Here is a 13,895-nt window from a genome sequence, read left to right as displayed (position 1 = left end):
CCTTTTTAATCCATTTTGTACCGCTTGTTACTCTCGGTGTCTCCCCAGCCGCTCAGGCATATCATATTGTCTCTATGTGCTTTTTCCCATCGATAACGTGACATCATCGCGTTTGGAATATATATATATATATATATATATATATATATATATATATATATATTTATTAGATATGTCCGATAATGGCTTTTTTGCCGATATCCGATATTCCGATATTGTCCAACTCTTAATTACCGATTCTGATATCAACCGATACCGATATATACAGTCGTGGAATGAACACATTATTATGCCTAATTTTGTTGTGATGCCCCGCTGGATGCATTAAACAATGTAACAAGGTTTTCCAAAATAAATCAACTCAAGTTATGGAAAAAAAATGCCAACATGGCACAGCCATATTTATTATTGAAGGCACAAAGTGCATTATTTTTTTTTAACATGCCTCAAAACAGCAACTTGGAATTTGGGTTCTGGGTATTTGTTCTGTTGTGTTTATGTTGTGTTACGGTGCGGATGTTCTCCCGAAATGTGTTTGCCATTCTTGTTTGGTGTGGGTTCACAGTGTGGCGCATATTTGTAACAGTGTTAAAGTTGTTTATACGGCCACCCTCAGTGTGACCTGTATGGCGGCTGACCAAGTATGCATTGCATTCACTTGTGTGTGTGAAAAGCCGTAGATATTATGTGACTGGGCCGGCACGCAAAGGCAGTGCCTTTAAGGTTTATTGGCGCTCTGTACTTCTCCCTACGTCCGTGTACACAGCGGCCTTTTAAAAAGTCATACATTTTATTTTTTGAAACCGATACCGATAATTTTAAAGCATTTATATTACATTTTAAAGCATTTATCGTCCGATAATATCGGCAATCCGATATTATCGGACATCCCTAATATATATATATATATATATATATATATATATATATATATATATATATATATATATATATAATGCGGCCCCCGAGTCAAAACGTTTAGGGACCCCTGCAATACAGTGATTCGCACCTGCAGGCTCCACTCATGTATGTTTCTATAACTTACGCATAAATGCAGAGGGATCGAAGGTCCGTAATATCATCGCTCACGTGCAGTGATTTCTCCAGATTCTCTGAACCCTTTGATGATATTACGGACCGTAGATGGTGAAATCCCTAAATTCCTTGCAATAGCTGGTTGAGAAAGTTTTTTCTTAAACTGTTCAACAACTTGCTCACGCATTTGTTGACAAAGTGGTGACCCTCGCCCCATCCTTGTTTGTGAATGACTGAGCATTTCATGGAATCTACTTTTATACCCAATCATGGCACCCACCTGCTCCCAATTTGCCTGTTCACCTGTGGGATGTTCCAAATAAGTGTTTGATGAGCATTCCTCAACTTTATCAGTCTTTTTTGCCACTTGTGCCAGCTTTTTTTTTTTAAACATGTTGCAGGCAACATGATGGCAACAAACTGCCACTGGTTAATCTAATCAAATCTAATCTAATCAAATCAGACGATACCGGACGCGATGAACAAAAGCTCCCACAGAGTACAACTTTCTTTTTCTCTCCATCCCTATTGCTCTCCCACTTAAAGACTAAAAAAACATAATTTTTTTCCCCTCCTCCCTTCCTCTGATGCAATGACGTCAGCAAACGGCGTCTAGCAGGCGGCAGCGTGGAAGTCCGCAGGCTGCACGCGTCCCCACTCCAATTATTGCCTGTCAGTCTCACACACACACACACACACACACACACACACACACACACACACACACACACACACACACACACACACACACACACACGATACATGTGTCATATGATCTGATACACAACATTAACAAAGAATGGGAACATTTATAAAAAAAATGCTTCATATTCATTTGAATTAGTTTGATTTTATAGAGTTGAAAACATATACTTACAAATATATACACAAATACACATATACTGTACAAACATACATATACACATACTGTACATATACAATTACATATACACACACACTGTACATATACATTCGCTGTACAAATGTACATATACACACACTGTACATATACACACACAGTACATATACTGTACATTCATTATACAAACATACATATACACATACTGTCCATATACATTCACTGTACAAACATACATATACACATACTGTACATATACATTCACTGTACAAACATACATATACACATACTGTACATATACATTCACTGTACAAACATACACTTACACATACTGTACATATACAGTACAAGTACATATACACACACTGTACATATACATTCGCTGTACAAACATACATATACACATACTGTACATATACTGTACATTCACTGTACAAACATACATATACACACACTGTACATATACAAGTACATATACATACATAAACTCATGCACATAATCACGTTTCATCAAAAATATATTAACGTTGTTGCCCTAGGGCGGGGGTCAGCAACCCGCGGCTCTAGAGCCACATGCGGCTCTTTAGCGCCGCCCTAGTGGCTCCCTGGACCTCTTTCAGAGATGTGTGAAAATTAAAAAATATATATATATTTTTTAATATATTTTCTGTAGGATGACAAACATGACACAAACCTTCCTAATTGTTTGAAATCCCACTGTTTATATTAAACATGCCTCACTGATGAGAGTATTTGGCAAGCGCCGTTTTGTCCTATGAATTTCAGCGATCCTTGAACTCATCGTAGTGTGTTTACATGCACAACTTTCTCCGATGCTGCCACAGAAAGACGTGTTTTATGCCACTCCTTCTTTGTCTCATTTTGTCCACCAAACATTTTATGCTGTGCGTGAATGCACAAGGGTGAGCTTTGTTGATTTTATTGATATGCTGGAGTGCTTTTGTCAGGTAAAATTGGTCAATCTTTGACTGCGAGTTAATCGATGCTAACATGTACATTTTGCATCATTATGCCTCGTTTGTAGGTATATTTGAGCTAATTTAATTTCCTTTAGTTATGTCCTCTGTGTATTTAATTTATATTTGCATGTCCCGTGACACATTGTCTGTATGTAATATTGGCTGCATTTCTCATAGTTGTTTATATGCCATGTTGTTCCAGACCACAGTAAACGTTACCCAGCTTTCGAAGATTGTAATAAATCTACAGTCTTTCATTTACTTATACTTGGACACACACATCTATACCTTTGGCCATTCTGAGCCAGTAATTTCCAGAAGTTATCTCATCCTGTGAGAAGCCTCCTTTGTACTAACGATTTCCAATGTTGCAATAATGTGTAGAATAAAAATTTAAATACAACATTTCTGTCCACGAGGATTTGCATCCGCCTTTGATAGTAGGCTAATATAGCTAATATAGACACTTACATCATGTGTTGCCTTCATTATAACACTTATACAAGGCTTTTAACTTTTTGCGGTTCCAGACAGATTTTCTTTTTTTGTATTTTTGATCCAATATGGCTCCTTCAACATTTTGGGTTGCCGACCCCTGCCCTAGGGGAAATTGGGTAACACACGGCACACTGACAAAGCCTAACCTATTGTTACTATAACAATCTACAAGGTTAAAATAGTTGGCTTCTCTTTTTCCCCCTCCATTTATCTGCATTCTTTTGTATTTCATGTTATCATTACGTATATGTATTGTTGCACCTGAACAACTGTATTGTTGATAATAGAGGTAATTGTTATTATTCATTATCAATAGTACTATTTTTATTGGTATTTGCATTGCTCCATTTGTAGTGTAATAATGCTCATTGTCATTTCTGTATTATTTTTTATTTTCCCTAACTGCTTATTTGCTATTACTTTTACCATCATATTTGTACATGTCCTATTTGCTGATGTTGCTCTATTGTTGTTGTTGTGTTTGCTGTTTTTGTTTTTGTCTCTCTGTCTTATCCCCCTCTTGTCCCCACAATTTCCCCCTCTGTCTTCCCTTTTTTTATTTTTATATCCCCTCCTGCTCCGGCCCGGCTGCACCAAATAATATAAATACATTTAATAAAGTCAAATACAAATAAGGCAACAAGAGAAGTATCCTGCACTTCTCTTTTGTAAAGTCAATATGTACAGCCGATATGGGCATCTACATCAACTATATGATTTGCCTGAGAAGCTGGACAGGACAAAAAAAAAAAAAAAAAAAGATATACTTAGAGAACACTTGGAGATAAAGTCAGGCCATTATTTACCTTTTCTTGTGTTCTGTCCTGATGCCCCGCCTCCTGCAGCGTCTCGGAGCCTCTCATTGGCTGAGAGCAACGTGACTCCGCCCACAGCTTTGACAATGGTGGCGGCTGGCTGTCAGGCCGCCACAGTTCCATGTTGCCCTCAAGTCCCAGCGGACGCACTCTTGGCTTTTAACGAACGTCTTCCGGCCACAAGCAGCAGAAGCGCACACGCTTGAAGGACGGAGGAGGATTAAAAAGAAGAAAAGAAAAGAAAAAGTAAATGAAGTTTAGTCCAAGTAAGTACGGCATATTTACATTTTTTTTTTTTTTTAAATTAATGAATCAATTAATTTAACATAACACATTTTCGTTTGTGTCCCGCAGGTTTCCAAGTGGACTCTATGTGGAATGTGGACCCTATAGAAAATAGTCCTGCAAATGGCCTGCAGATTATAAAGAGAAACGAGTAAAAAAAAAAAAATAATAAAAAAAAAAAATTCTCCATCATCCTTTTTCTCTGCTTGGATTTATATAAAATCTCAATAAATCGGATAACAAGACCGAGCGATGGAGGTGGCGGCGGATCAGCCCCGCTGGATGCACCACGCCGCGCTGAACGGCCAGCACCCGGACTCGCACCACCACAGCCTGGGCCACAACTACATGGAGCCCTCGGCGCAGCTGCTGCCCCCGGACGAGGTGGACGTCTTCTTCAACCACCTGGACGCTCAGGGGAACCCGTACTACCACAACCCTGCCCGGGCCAGAGTCTACAGCCAGCCCCACGGTAAGACACCTGATGATAATAATCATGTAGAGGTAGCGACTTGTCCAGGGTGTACCCCGCCTTCCGCCCGATTGTAGCTGAGATAGGCTCCAGCGTCCCCCGCGACCCCGAAGGGAATAAGCGGTAGAAAATGGATGGATGGATGTAGGAACTAGATGAAGATGCTCCAATGCTGAAGTTGAAGTGAAATGCTGACAGAATGTAGTATGAATGTAAGAGTAGTTTTAATGTTGAAGAGTTTGAATTTCCAGGAAAAACAGAATTTGGTTTGGAACTTGGGAAAGTGTTAGTTGGATGAGTGGAACGTGTTTATGTTGGAATTGTTTGAATATAGGTCGAAAAATGTGTGCAACTTGGAAAAATGTCCCATTCATTTCAATGGGAACTTCCTGGAAATTTGGGAAAAGCGGGATTTTCTTGAAAATGATTAGAAGCATGCATGTCCTGAATGAGCTGAATTGGTCGGTGTTGGAATGATTTAACTTGTGCAAGAAATGTTGAAGTAGTAACAGTTTTTCATTGGAAAATGGTATTACGGAATTTCCGGAAAGCCGGGAATTTTTCAACTTGTTTTTTTTTGTCCTGAAATGAGGAATGTATTGACATGGGTTGAAATGGGTCGAAAAAAGGGGGAAAGGAGTCATCGCACTAAAAAAAGTTTGGATAAGGTTAGAAAAAACAGGAATTTCCTGGAAATTTGTTGAATGTGAAAAAATGGTTGTTTGAAATTCCAGGATGAATTGAATGTGTTGAAGGTGGAATGGTTTGAATAGGTTGAAAAATGTGGGAATTGTGCAACTTGGAAACATGTCTCATTCATTTCAATGGGAACTTCCTGTAAATTTGGGAATTTTGGGGGAAAAGCGGGATTTTTTTTTGAAAATGATTAGGAGCATGAATGTCCTGAATGATCTGAATTGGTTGGTGTTTGAGTTGTTTAAAAATGTAGAAGTAGTAACATTTTTAATTCAGAAATGGTATTACGGAATTCCTGGAATTTCAGGAAAACTCTGGAATTTTTACAGTTCAAAAAACAACTTCGAGGAATGTTTTGACGGAGGAACGGTTGAAGTGAGTTGAAAAATGTCGAAGGAGTAATCGTCAGAAAAAAGGGTGGGAAAAAGGGTTGAAAAAACGGGAATTCCTGGAATTTTTGTGTGCAGGATGAGTGGAATATGTTGAAGGTGGAATTGTTTCAATCGGTTGAAAAATGTGGAAGGAGCAGTCGACAGAAAAAAGGGTGGAAAAAAAGGGTTGAAAAAAAACGGGAATTCTGGTCATTCCTGGAATTTTTTTGTACTTGAAAAAAATAATAGTTTGAATGTGCATGATGAGTGGAATATTGAAGGTATAATTCTTTGAATCAGTTGAAAAATGTGGAAATGGTGGACGTTTGAAAAATGGCCAATTCATTTTAAATGGGAAAAATGTCCCAGGAAACCTGGAATTGTGGGAAATCTGGGAATTTTTGGAATTTGCCAAGGGCTGAACAGTTTGAAGCTGGAACGGTTTGAATCGGGTGAAAAATGTGGAAGCTAGAGCGCGCCAAAATTTGGAGAATAAAAATGATAATATTAATAATACATAGATGAATTTTGTTGTAGAAAACCATGTGTGTGAATGCTTTGGAGCATTTGCACAATTACTGTATTTCAAATAAAATAAAAAAAAACCTTGTCGCCTCCACAGCTCGGCTGACGGGGACTCAGGTGTGCCGGCCTCACCTCATCCACAGCCCGGGGATCTCATGGCTGGACGGGGGCAAAGCTCTCCATCACCACCACCACCATCACCACAACGCGTGGGCCGTCAGCCCCTTCACCAAGCCGGGTCTCCACCACCCGGGCTCCGCGTCGCCCGGAGGCCTGTCGGCGGTCTACGCCTGTAACGGCGGCTCCAACGCGGCCTCCGCGCCTTCGCTCACGCCGCCGTCCCACTCCAGCCCGCACCTGTACGCCTTCCCCCCGACGCCGCCGAAGGACGCCTCGCCGGACCCGGGCACCGCCTCGCCGAGGACGGACGAGAAGGAATCTATCAAATATCACGTGTCGCTGTCGGAGGGCATGAAGATGGAGGGTTCGAGCCCGATGAGAAGCAGCCTGGCCTCCATGGGAGCTCACAGCGCGTCCGCCCACCACCCGATACCCACCTATCCCGCCTACTCGCTGCCATCGGCCCACGACTACGGCGGCGGTCTCTTCCACCCGGGCAGCCTGCTCGGAGCTTCGGCCGGCTTCAACCCAAAGAACAACAGAAGTAAAAGTCGCTCCTGCACCGGTGAGTGACTACATTATTATTATTATTATTATTATTATTATTCCACATTTACATGGAGCTTTTATATCACCATATATATATATATATATATATATATATATATATATATATATATATATATATATATACACACATACATACATACATACATACACACATATATATATATATATATATATATATATATATATATATATATATATATATATATATACACACTTTGGTACACCAAACATGTTTCTTATTGTAATTGTGTCCTTAAATAAAATGGTGAACATACTAGACAACTTGTGTTTTATTAGTAAGTAAACAAACAAAGGCTCCTAATTAGTCTGCAGTAGCATACTGTGTCATTTATCATTCTATTGTTTTGTCAACATTATTAAGGACAAGTGGTAGAAAATGGATTATTAATCTACTTGTTCATTTACTGTTAATATCTGCTCACTTTCTGTTTCAACATCTACCCGTCTGTTAAAATGTAATAATCACTTATTCTTCTGTTGTTTGATACTTTACATTAGTTTTGGACAATACCACAAACTTGGGTATCAATCTGATAACAAGTAGTTACAGGATCATACATTGGTCACATTAGGGACATATTTCCTGAGTTTATAAACACAATATAAAGAAGATTTTGTGATGTTAAAAAATATCGATGTAATTATAGTAGTATCAACTAGATACGCTATTGTACGTGGTATCATTACAGTGGATGTTAGGTGTAGATCCACCAAAGGCGGTTGTTTACATTGTAGCTAACAATGCAGGGACTTCTGGGAATTTGTTCTGTAGTGTTTATGTTGTGTTGCAGTGCAAATATTCTTCCAAAATGTGTTTGACGTCTTTGTTTAGTGTGGTTTCACTATATGGCACATGTTTATGACAGTGTTGGTGTTGTTCATACTGCCACTCTCAGTGTTAGTATAGCTGTTGACTAAGTATTCATTCGCTTGTGTGCAGTGTGTTTAAAGTCTAGATGATTGTGTCATTAGTTAATTCTCGGGCACAATGTAATTGTGGTTAGGTATTGTTAATTACAGAATTTATGATATGCGTCTTCTTAAATATGCAAAACGAACCAAACCTGCCACAAAATTAACAACAACAAGACTGGTTAATCCAAATATTTTTTTAAGATTAAAAATTGCCATCAATCGCACGGGGATCTGCGCCTATATATATATATATATATATATATATATATATATATATATATATATATATATATATATATATATATAGCGCTCCCCGCGACCCCGAAGGGAATAAGCGGTAGAAAATGGATGAATGGATGGATGGATATATATATATATATATATATATATATATATATATATATATATATACACAACCAGATATTTTTTTTTATTTTTTTAAAATCACAGTTTTTTCTTCAAAAATAATGAGGAATATATTATTTAAAACACACATTCTCAAATAATATGGGTTTGTTAACATATTTAAGACCGTAAAAACAACATTTATATTCGTAGCAGGCCAGAAAATCAATTTTAAATAGTCATAATTAAATAGATTCATTTGTATTGATTCGAAATGCTGGCAGGATTTGGCAGTGAAATGCATGATTTCCTAAATTATGTTAAGACTGGGAAATAATAAGAGTCTTTTGACAATAATCCTCTTGTGTTAAGCATGATTCTGTAATTATCTGACTTGGCTGCCACTGAACTGCATGCATGAGGGTCCAAAAATGCATCTAGGATCAGGCACGCACCCCAAAAGCCTCCAATATTTATCTTAAATGAGTCCACCCTGCGTTGAGGGGGCCACTTGTCCAGCTGGGATAGGCTCCATGGATGGATGGAGTTCATCTTCCATACAATTTAGTTCAATGTGTTCAATTACATGTTTATTCCAGTCATTTATTCCCAGTTAACACCATTTATTTCAATGTTACATTTTTAAATGTTATCATTTGTATTGAAGATAATTTAATTACTTATTTCAAATAAATATATATTTTGCAGATTAATTGCGGGTGAAACTCAAAAAATGAGAACATGCTGTACGACTTAATTAATGTGATATAAACTCATTACACGCAAAGCCAAGGCTTTATTTTTATTTTTTTTATAATTTTGATGATCATGGCTTGCAAGTTTTTTTTGAAAACCCCAAATTTTCTGAAACGTTCAATTTGGGTTTTCATAAACCGTAAGCCATCCCAGCAGGCACGAGACATTAAAGCAACGCTGAGAACTTGTTGAATTAGGTCCTGACGTTGAGCAACTCAAACATAACGTTGAAACAACATGCTTTTTGATGACGTTTATTCAATGTTGGGTTCTGACGTTGATTTGACCATTGAATTTTGGTCATTTTCCAACTACTATTCTACAGCATAAACACAACGTTGAAACAACATGCTTTTTGACAACGTTTAATCAATGTTGGGTTCTGACATTGATTTAACCTTTGAATTTTGGTCATTACCCAACAACTATTTTACAACTCAAACCTAACGTTGAAACAACATGCTTTTTGACAACGTTCATTCAATGTCAGGTTGTGACATTGATTTGACCATTGAATTTTGGTCATTTTCGAACCGATATTTTACAACTCAAACCTAACGTTGAAACAACATGTTTTTTGACAACGTTTATTCAATGTTGGGTTCTGACGTTGATTTGACCATTGAATTTTGGTCATTTTCCAACCAATATTCTACAGCACAAACACAACGTTAAAACAACATGCTTTTTGACAACGTTTAAGCAATGTGGGGGTCTGACGTTGATTTGACCATTGAATTTTGGTCACTTCCCAACCAATATTTTATATCTCAACTACAACGTTTGAACAACATGCTTTTTGACAACGTTTAATCAATGTTGGGTTCTGACGTTGATTTGACCATTGAATTTTGGTCATTTTCCAACTACTATTCTACAGCATAAACACAACGTTGAAACAACATGCTTTTTGACAACGTTTAATCAATGTTGGGTTCTGACATTGATTTAACCTTTGAATTTTGGTCATTACCCAACAACTATTTTACAACTCAAACCTAACGTTGAAACAACATGCTTTTTGACAACGTTCATTCAATGTCAGGTTGTGACATTGATTTGACCATTGAATTTTGGTCATTTTCGAACCGATATTTTACAACTCAAACCTAACGTTGAAACAACATGTTTTTTGACAACGTTTATTCAATGTTGGGTTCTGACGTTGATTTGACCATTGAATTTTGGTCATTTTCCAACCAATATTCTACAGCACAAACACAACGTTAAAACAACATGCTTTTTGACAACGTTTAAGCAATGTGGGGGTCTGACGTTGATTTGACCATTGAATTTTGGTCACTTCCCAACCAATATTTTATATCTCAACTACAACGTTTGAACAACATGCTTTTTGACAACGTTTAATCAATGTTGGGTTCTGACGTTGATTTGACCATTGAAATTTGGTAATTTCCCAACCCAATAATCTACAACACAAATACAACATGCTTTTTGACAACATTTAATCAATGTCAGGTTGTGACGTTGATATGACGATTGAATTTTGGTAATTTCCTAACCGATATTTTACATCTCAACTACAACGTTGAAACAACATGCTTTTTGATGACGTTTATTCAATGTTGGGTTCTGACGTTGATTTGACCATTGAATTTTGGTCATTTTCCAACTACTATTCTACAGCACAAACACAACGTTGAAACAACATGCTTTTTGACAACGTTTAATCAATGTTGGGTTCTGACGTTGATTTAACCTTTGAATTTTGGTCATTACCCAACAACTATTTTACAACTCAAACCTAACGTTGAAACAACATGCTTTTTGACAACGTTCATTCAATGTCAGGTTGTGACATTGATTTGACCATTGAATTTTGGTCATTTTCGAACCGATATTTTACAACTCAAACCTAACGTTGAAACAACATGTTTTTTGACAACGTTTATTCAATGTTGGGTTCTGACGTTGATTTGACCATTGACTTTTGGTCATTTTCCAACCAATATTCTACAGCACAAACACAACGTTAAAACAACATGCTTTTTGACAACGTTTAAGCAATGTGGGGGTCTGACGTTGATTTGACCATTGAATTTTGGTCACTTCCCAACCAATATTTTATATCTCAACTACAACGTTTGAACAACATGCTTTTTGACAACGTTTAATCAATGTTGGGTTCTGATGTTGATTTGACCATTGAAATTTGGTAATTTCCCAACCCAATAATCTACAACACAAATACAACATGCTTTTTGACAACATTTAATCAATGTCAGGTTGTGACGTTGATATGACGATTGAATTTTGGTAATTTCCTAACCGATATTTTACATCTCAACTACAACGTTGAAACAACATGCTTTTTGACAATGTTTAATCGATGTTGGGTTCTGATGTTGATTTGACCATTGAATTTTGGTCATTTTCCAAACCAATATTCTACAACACAAATACAAAATTGATAGAACATGCTTTTTGACAACGTTTAATCAATGTCAGGTTGTGACGTTGATATGACGATTTAATTTTGGTAATTTCCTAACCAATATTTTACATCTCAACTACAATGTTGGAACATGCTTTCTGACAACGTTTAAGCAATGTTGGGGTCTGACGTTGATTTGACCATAGAATTTTGGTCATTTCCAACCAATATTCTACAACACAAATACAACATTGAATCAACATGCTTTTTGACGATGTTTAATCAATGTTGGGTTCTGACGTTGATTTGACCATTGAATTTTGGTCATTTCCCAACAACTATTTTACAACTCAAACCTAACGTTGAAACAACATACTTTTTCACAACGTTCATTCAATGTCAGGTTGTGACATTGATTTGACCATTGAATTTTGGTCATTTTCGAACCGATATTTTACTACTTAAACCTAACGTTGAAACATGTTTTTTGACAACGTTTAAGCAATGTTGGGGTCTGACGTTGATTTGACCATAGAATTTTGGTTACTTCCCAAACAATATTTTTTATCTCAACTACGTTAGAACAACATGCTTTTTGACAACGTTTAATCAATGTTGGGTTCTGACGTTGATTTGACCATTGAATTTGGGTAATTTCCCAACCCAATAATCTACAACACAAATACAACATGCTTTTTGACAACATTTAATCAATGTCAGGTTGTGACGTTGATATGACGATTTAATTTTGGTAATTTCCTAACCAATATTTTACATCTCAACTACAACGTTGAAACAACATGCTTTCTGACAACGTTTAAGCAATGTTGGGGTCTGACGTTGATTTGACCATAGAATTTTGGTTATTTCCCAACCAATATTTTATATCTCAACTACAACGTTTGAACAACATGCTTTTTGACGACGATTAATCAATGTTGGGTTCTGACGGTGATTTGACCTTTTAATTTTGGTCTTTTCTCAACCAACAACGTGGATCCATATACCGTATTTTTTGGAGTATAAGTCGCTCCGGAGTATAAGTTGCACCGGCTGAAAATGCATAATAAAGAAGGAAAAAAACATATTTAAGTCGCACTGGAGTATAAGTCGCATTTTTTGGGGAAATGTATTTGATAAAAGCCAACACCCAAAAATAGACATTTGAAAGGCAATTTAAAATAAATAAAGAATAGTGAACAACAGGCTGAATAAGTGTACGTTATATGAGGCATAAATAACCAACTGAGAAGGTGCCTGGTATGTTAACGTAACATATTATGGTAAGAGTCATTGGCGTTGTTAGGCCTATTTTAGGGGGGCTCAAGCCCCCTAAAATATTCTTAAGACCCCCTAAATAATTTGGTGTTTTTTTTTTTTTTTTTTTTACAAATAAATGCCGACGTATTCATTATAAAGTGGCCCAAATATGAGTTTAAATAAATAATCATATAACCTGTTATTATTCACTCAGTTTCCCCTCACTTCGTAGCGTAAGGTAGAGAGCCCCTTTCGTACGTCGGTATCCAATCCATTCCACTTGTTCATATAGAAAATGCCCACATCACTCAAATTCCAGCCCGCATTTTCTCTGCGACCTTGCTTGCGGTCCTGCAGGTGTACGAAGCACATTATCTTCCTTTACAATGAGTGAAGCTGCACAAAACCTTGTGTGTGCAATTGTAAATCATTTATTTTTTAAGTTTTGTGTTTCTTGTAGAATCTATATAAAGTAATATACATAAGCCTATTGTTAAAATAATGAAAAAAACATCATTAAATATATTTGTTTTATTGTATTGTTACATTAATAGCTGTTTTATTATTATAGGATGGCTTGTTAAACATTTAATAGGATTTTCAGAGGGAGGAAAAACCAAGACATTTAATATAAAATGTAAAATGAATAAATACATAAAAAGAAAAAGAAAATATATGGTTAAAAGCCATCGTCCCGGGAAGCATTTCATTTCGTCCCGTGCATTTTTGAAAAATAATAATAATAACAATGAATAATTTCTAAGTCTTTTTTAGCCGTTTGTGACGTTTTGTGCTCGTGCGTAACATTCGCTCGCATCCTGTGCATCTACTGGGGGCAAAGCCCCCCCTGTCCTTAAAAGCTAGTGACGCCCCTGGTAAGAGTCATTCAAATAACTATAACATATAGAACATGCTATACGTTTACCAAACTATCTGTCACTCCATCCATCCATCCATCCATTTTCTACCGCTTATTC

At 36.9% G+C, this 13,895-nt stretch overlaps 1 protein-coding gene across 1 annotated transcript in view; it reads left to right on the top strand.

Moving 5' to 3' along the window:
- The first annotated feature begins 4,286 nt into the window (after window positions 1–4,286).
- Window positions 4,287–13,895, top strand: part of gata2b (GATA binding protein 2b) — a 22,829-nt gene continuing 13,220 nt past the window's right edge. The window contains exons 1-3 of the mRNA XM_061940400.2: window positions 4,287–4,453; window positions 4,542–4,944; window positions 6,634–7,221. Coding sequence (XP_061796384.2) covers window positions 4,725–4,944; window positions 6,634–7,221 — 808 coding nt within the window. The 5' untranslated portion in view covers window positions 4,287–4,453; window positions 4,542–4,724. The remainder of the gene's footprint in view (window positions 4,454–4,541; window positions 4,945–6,633; window positions 7,222–13,895) is intronic.

This window comes from Nerophis lumbriciformis, linkage group LG03, assembly GCF_033978685.3.
Source record: "Nerophis lumbriciformis linkage group LG03, RoL_Nlum_v2.1, whole genome shotgun sequence".
NCBI classification, from domain to species: domain Eukaryota; kingdom Metazoa; phylum Chordata; class Actinopteri; order Syngnathiformes; family Syngnathidae; genus Nerophis; species Nerophis lumbriciformis.
Note: the sequence above shows the minus strand (reverse complement) of the source record. Positions and strands in the feature narration are given on the sequence as shown.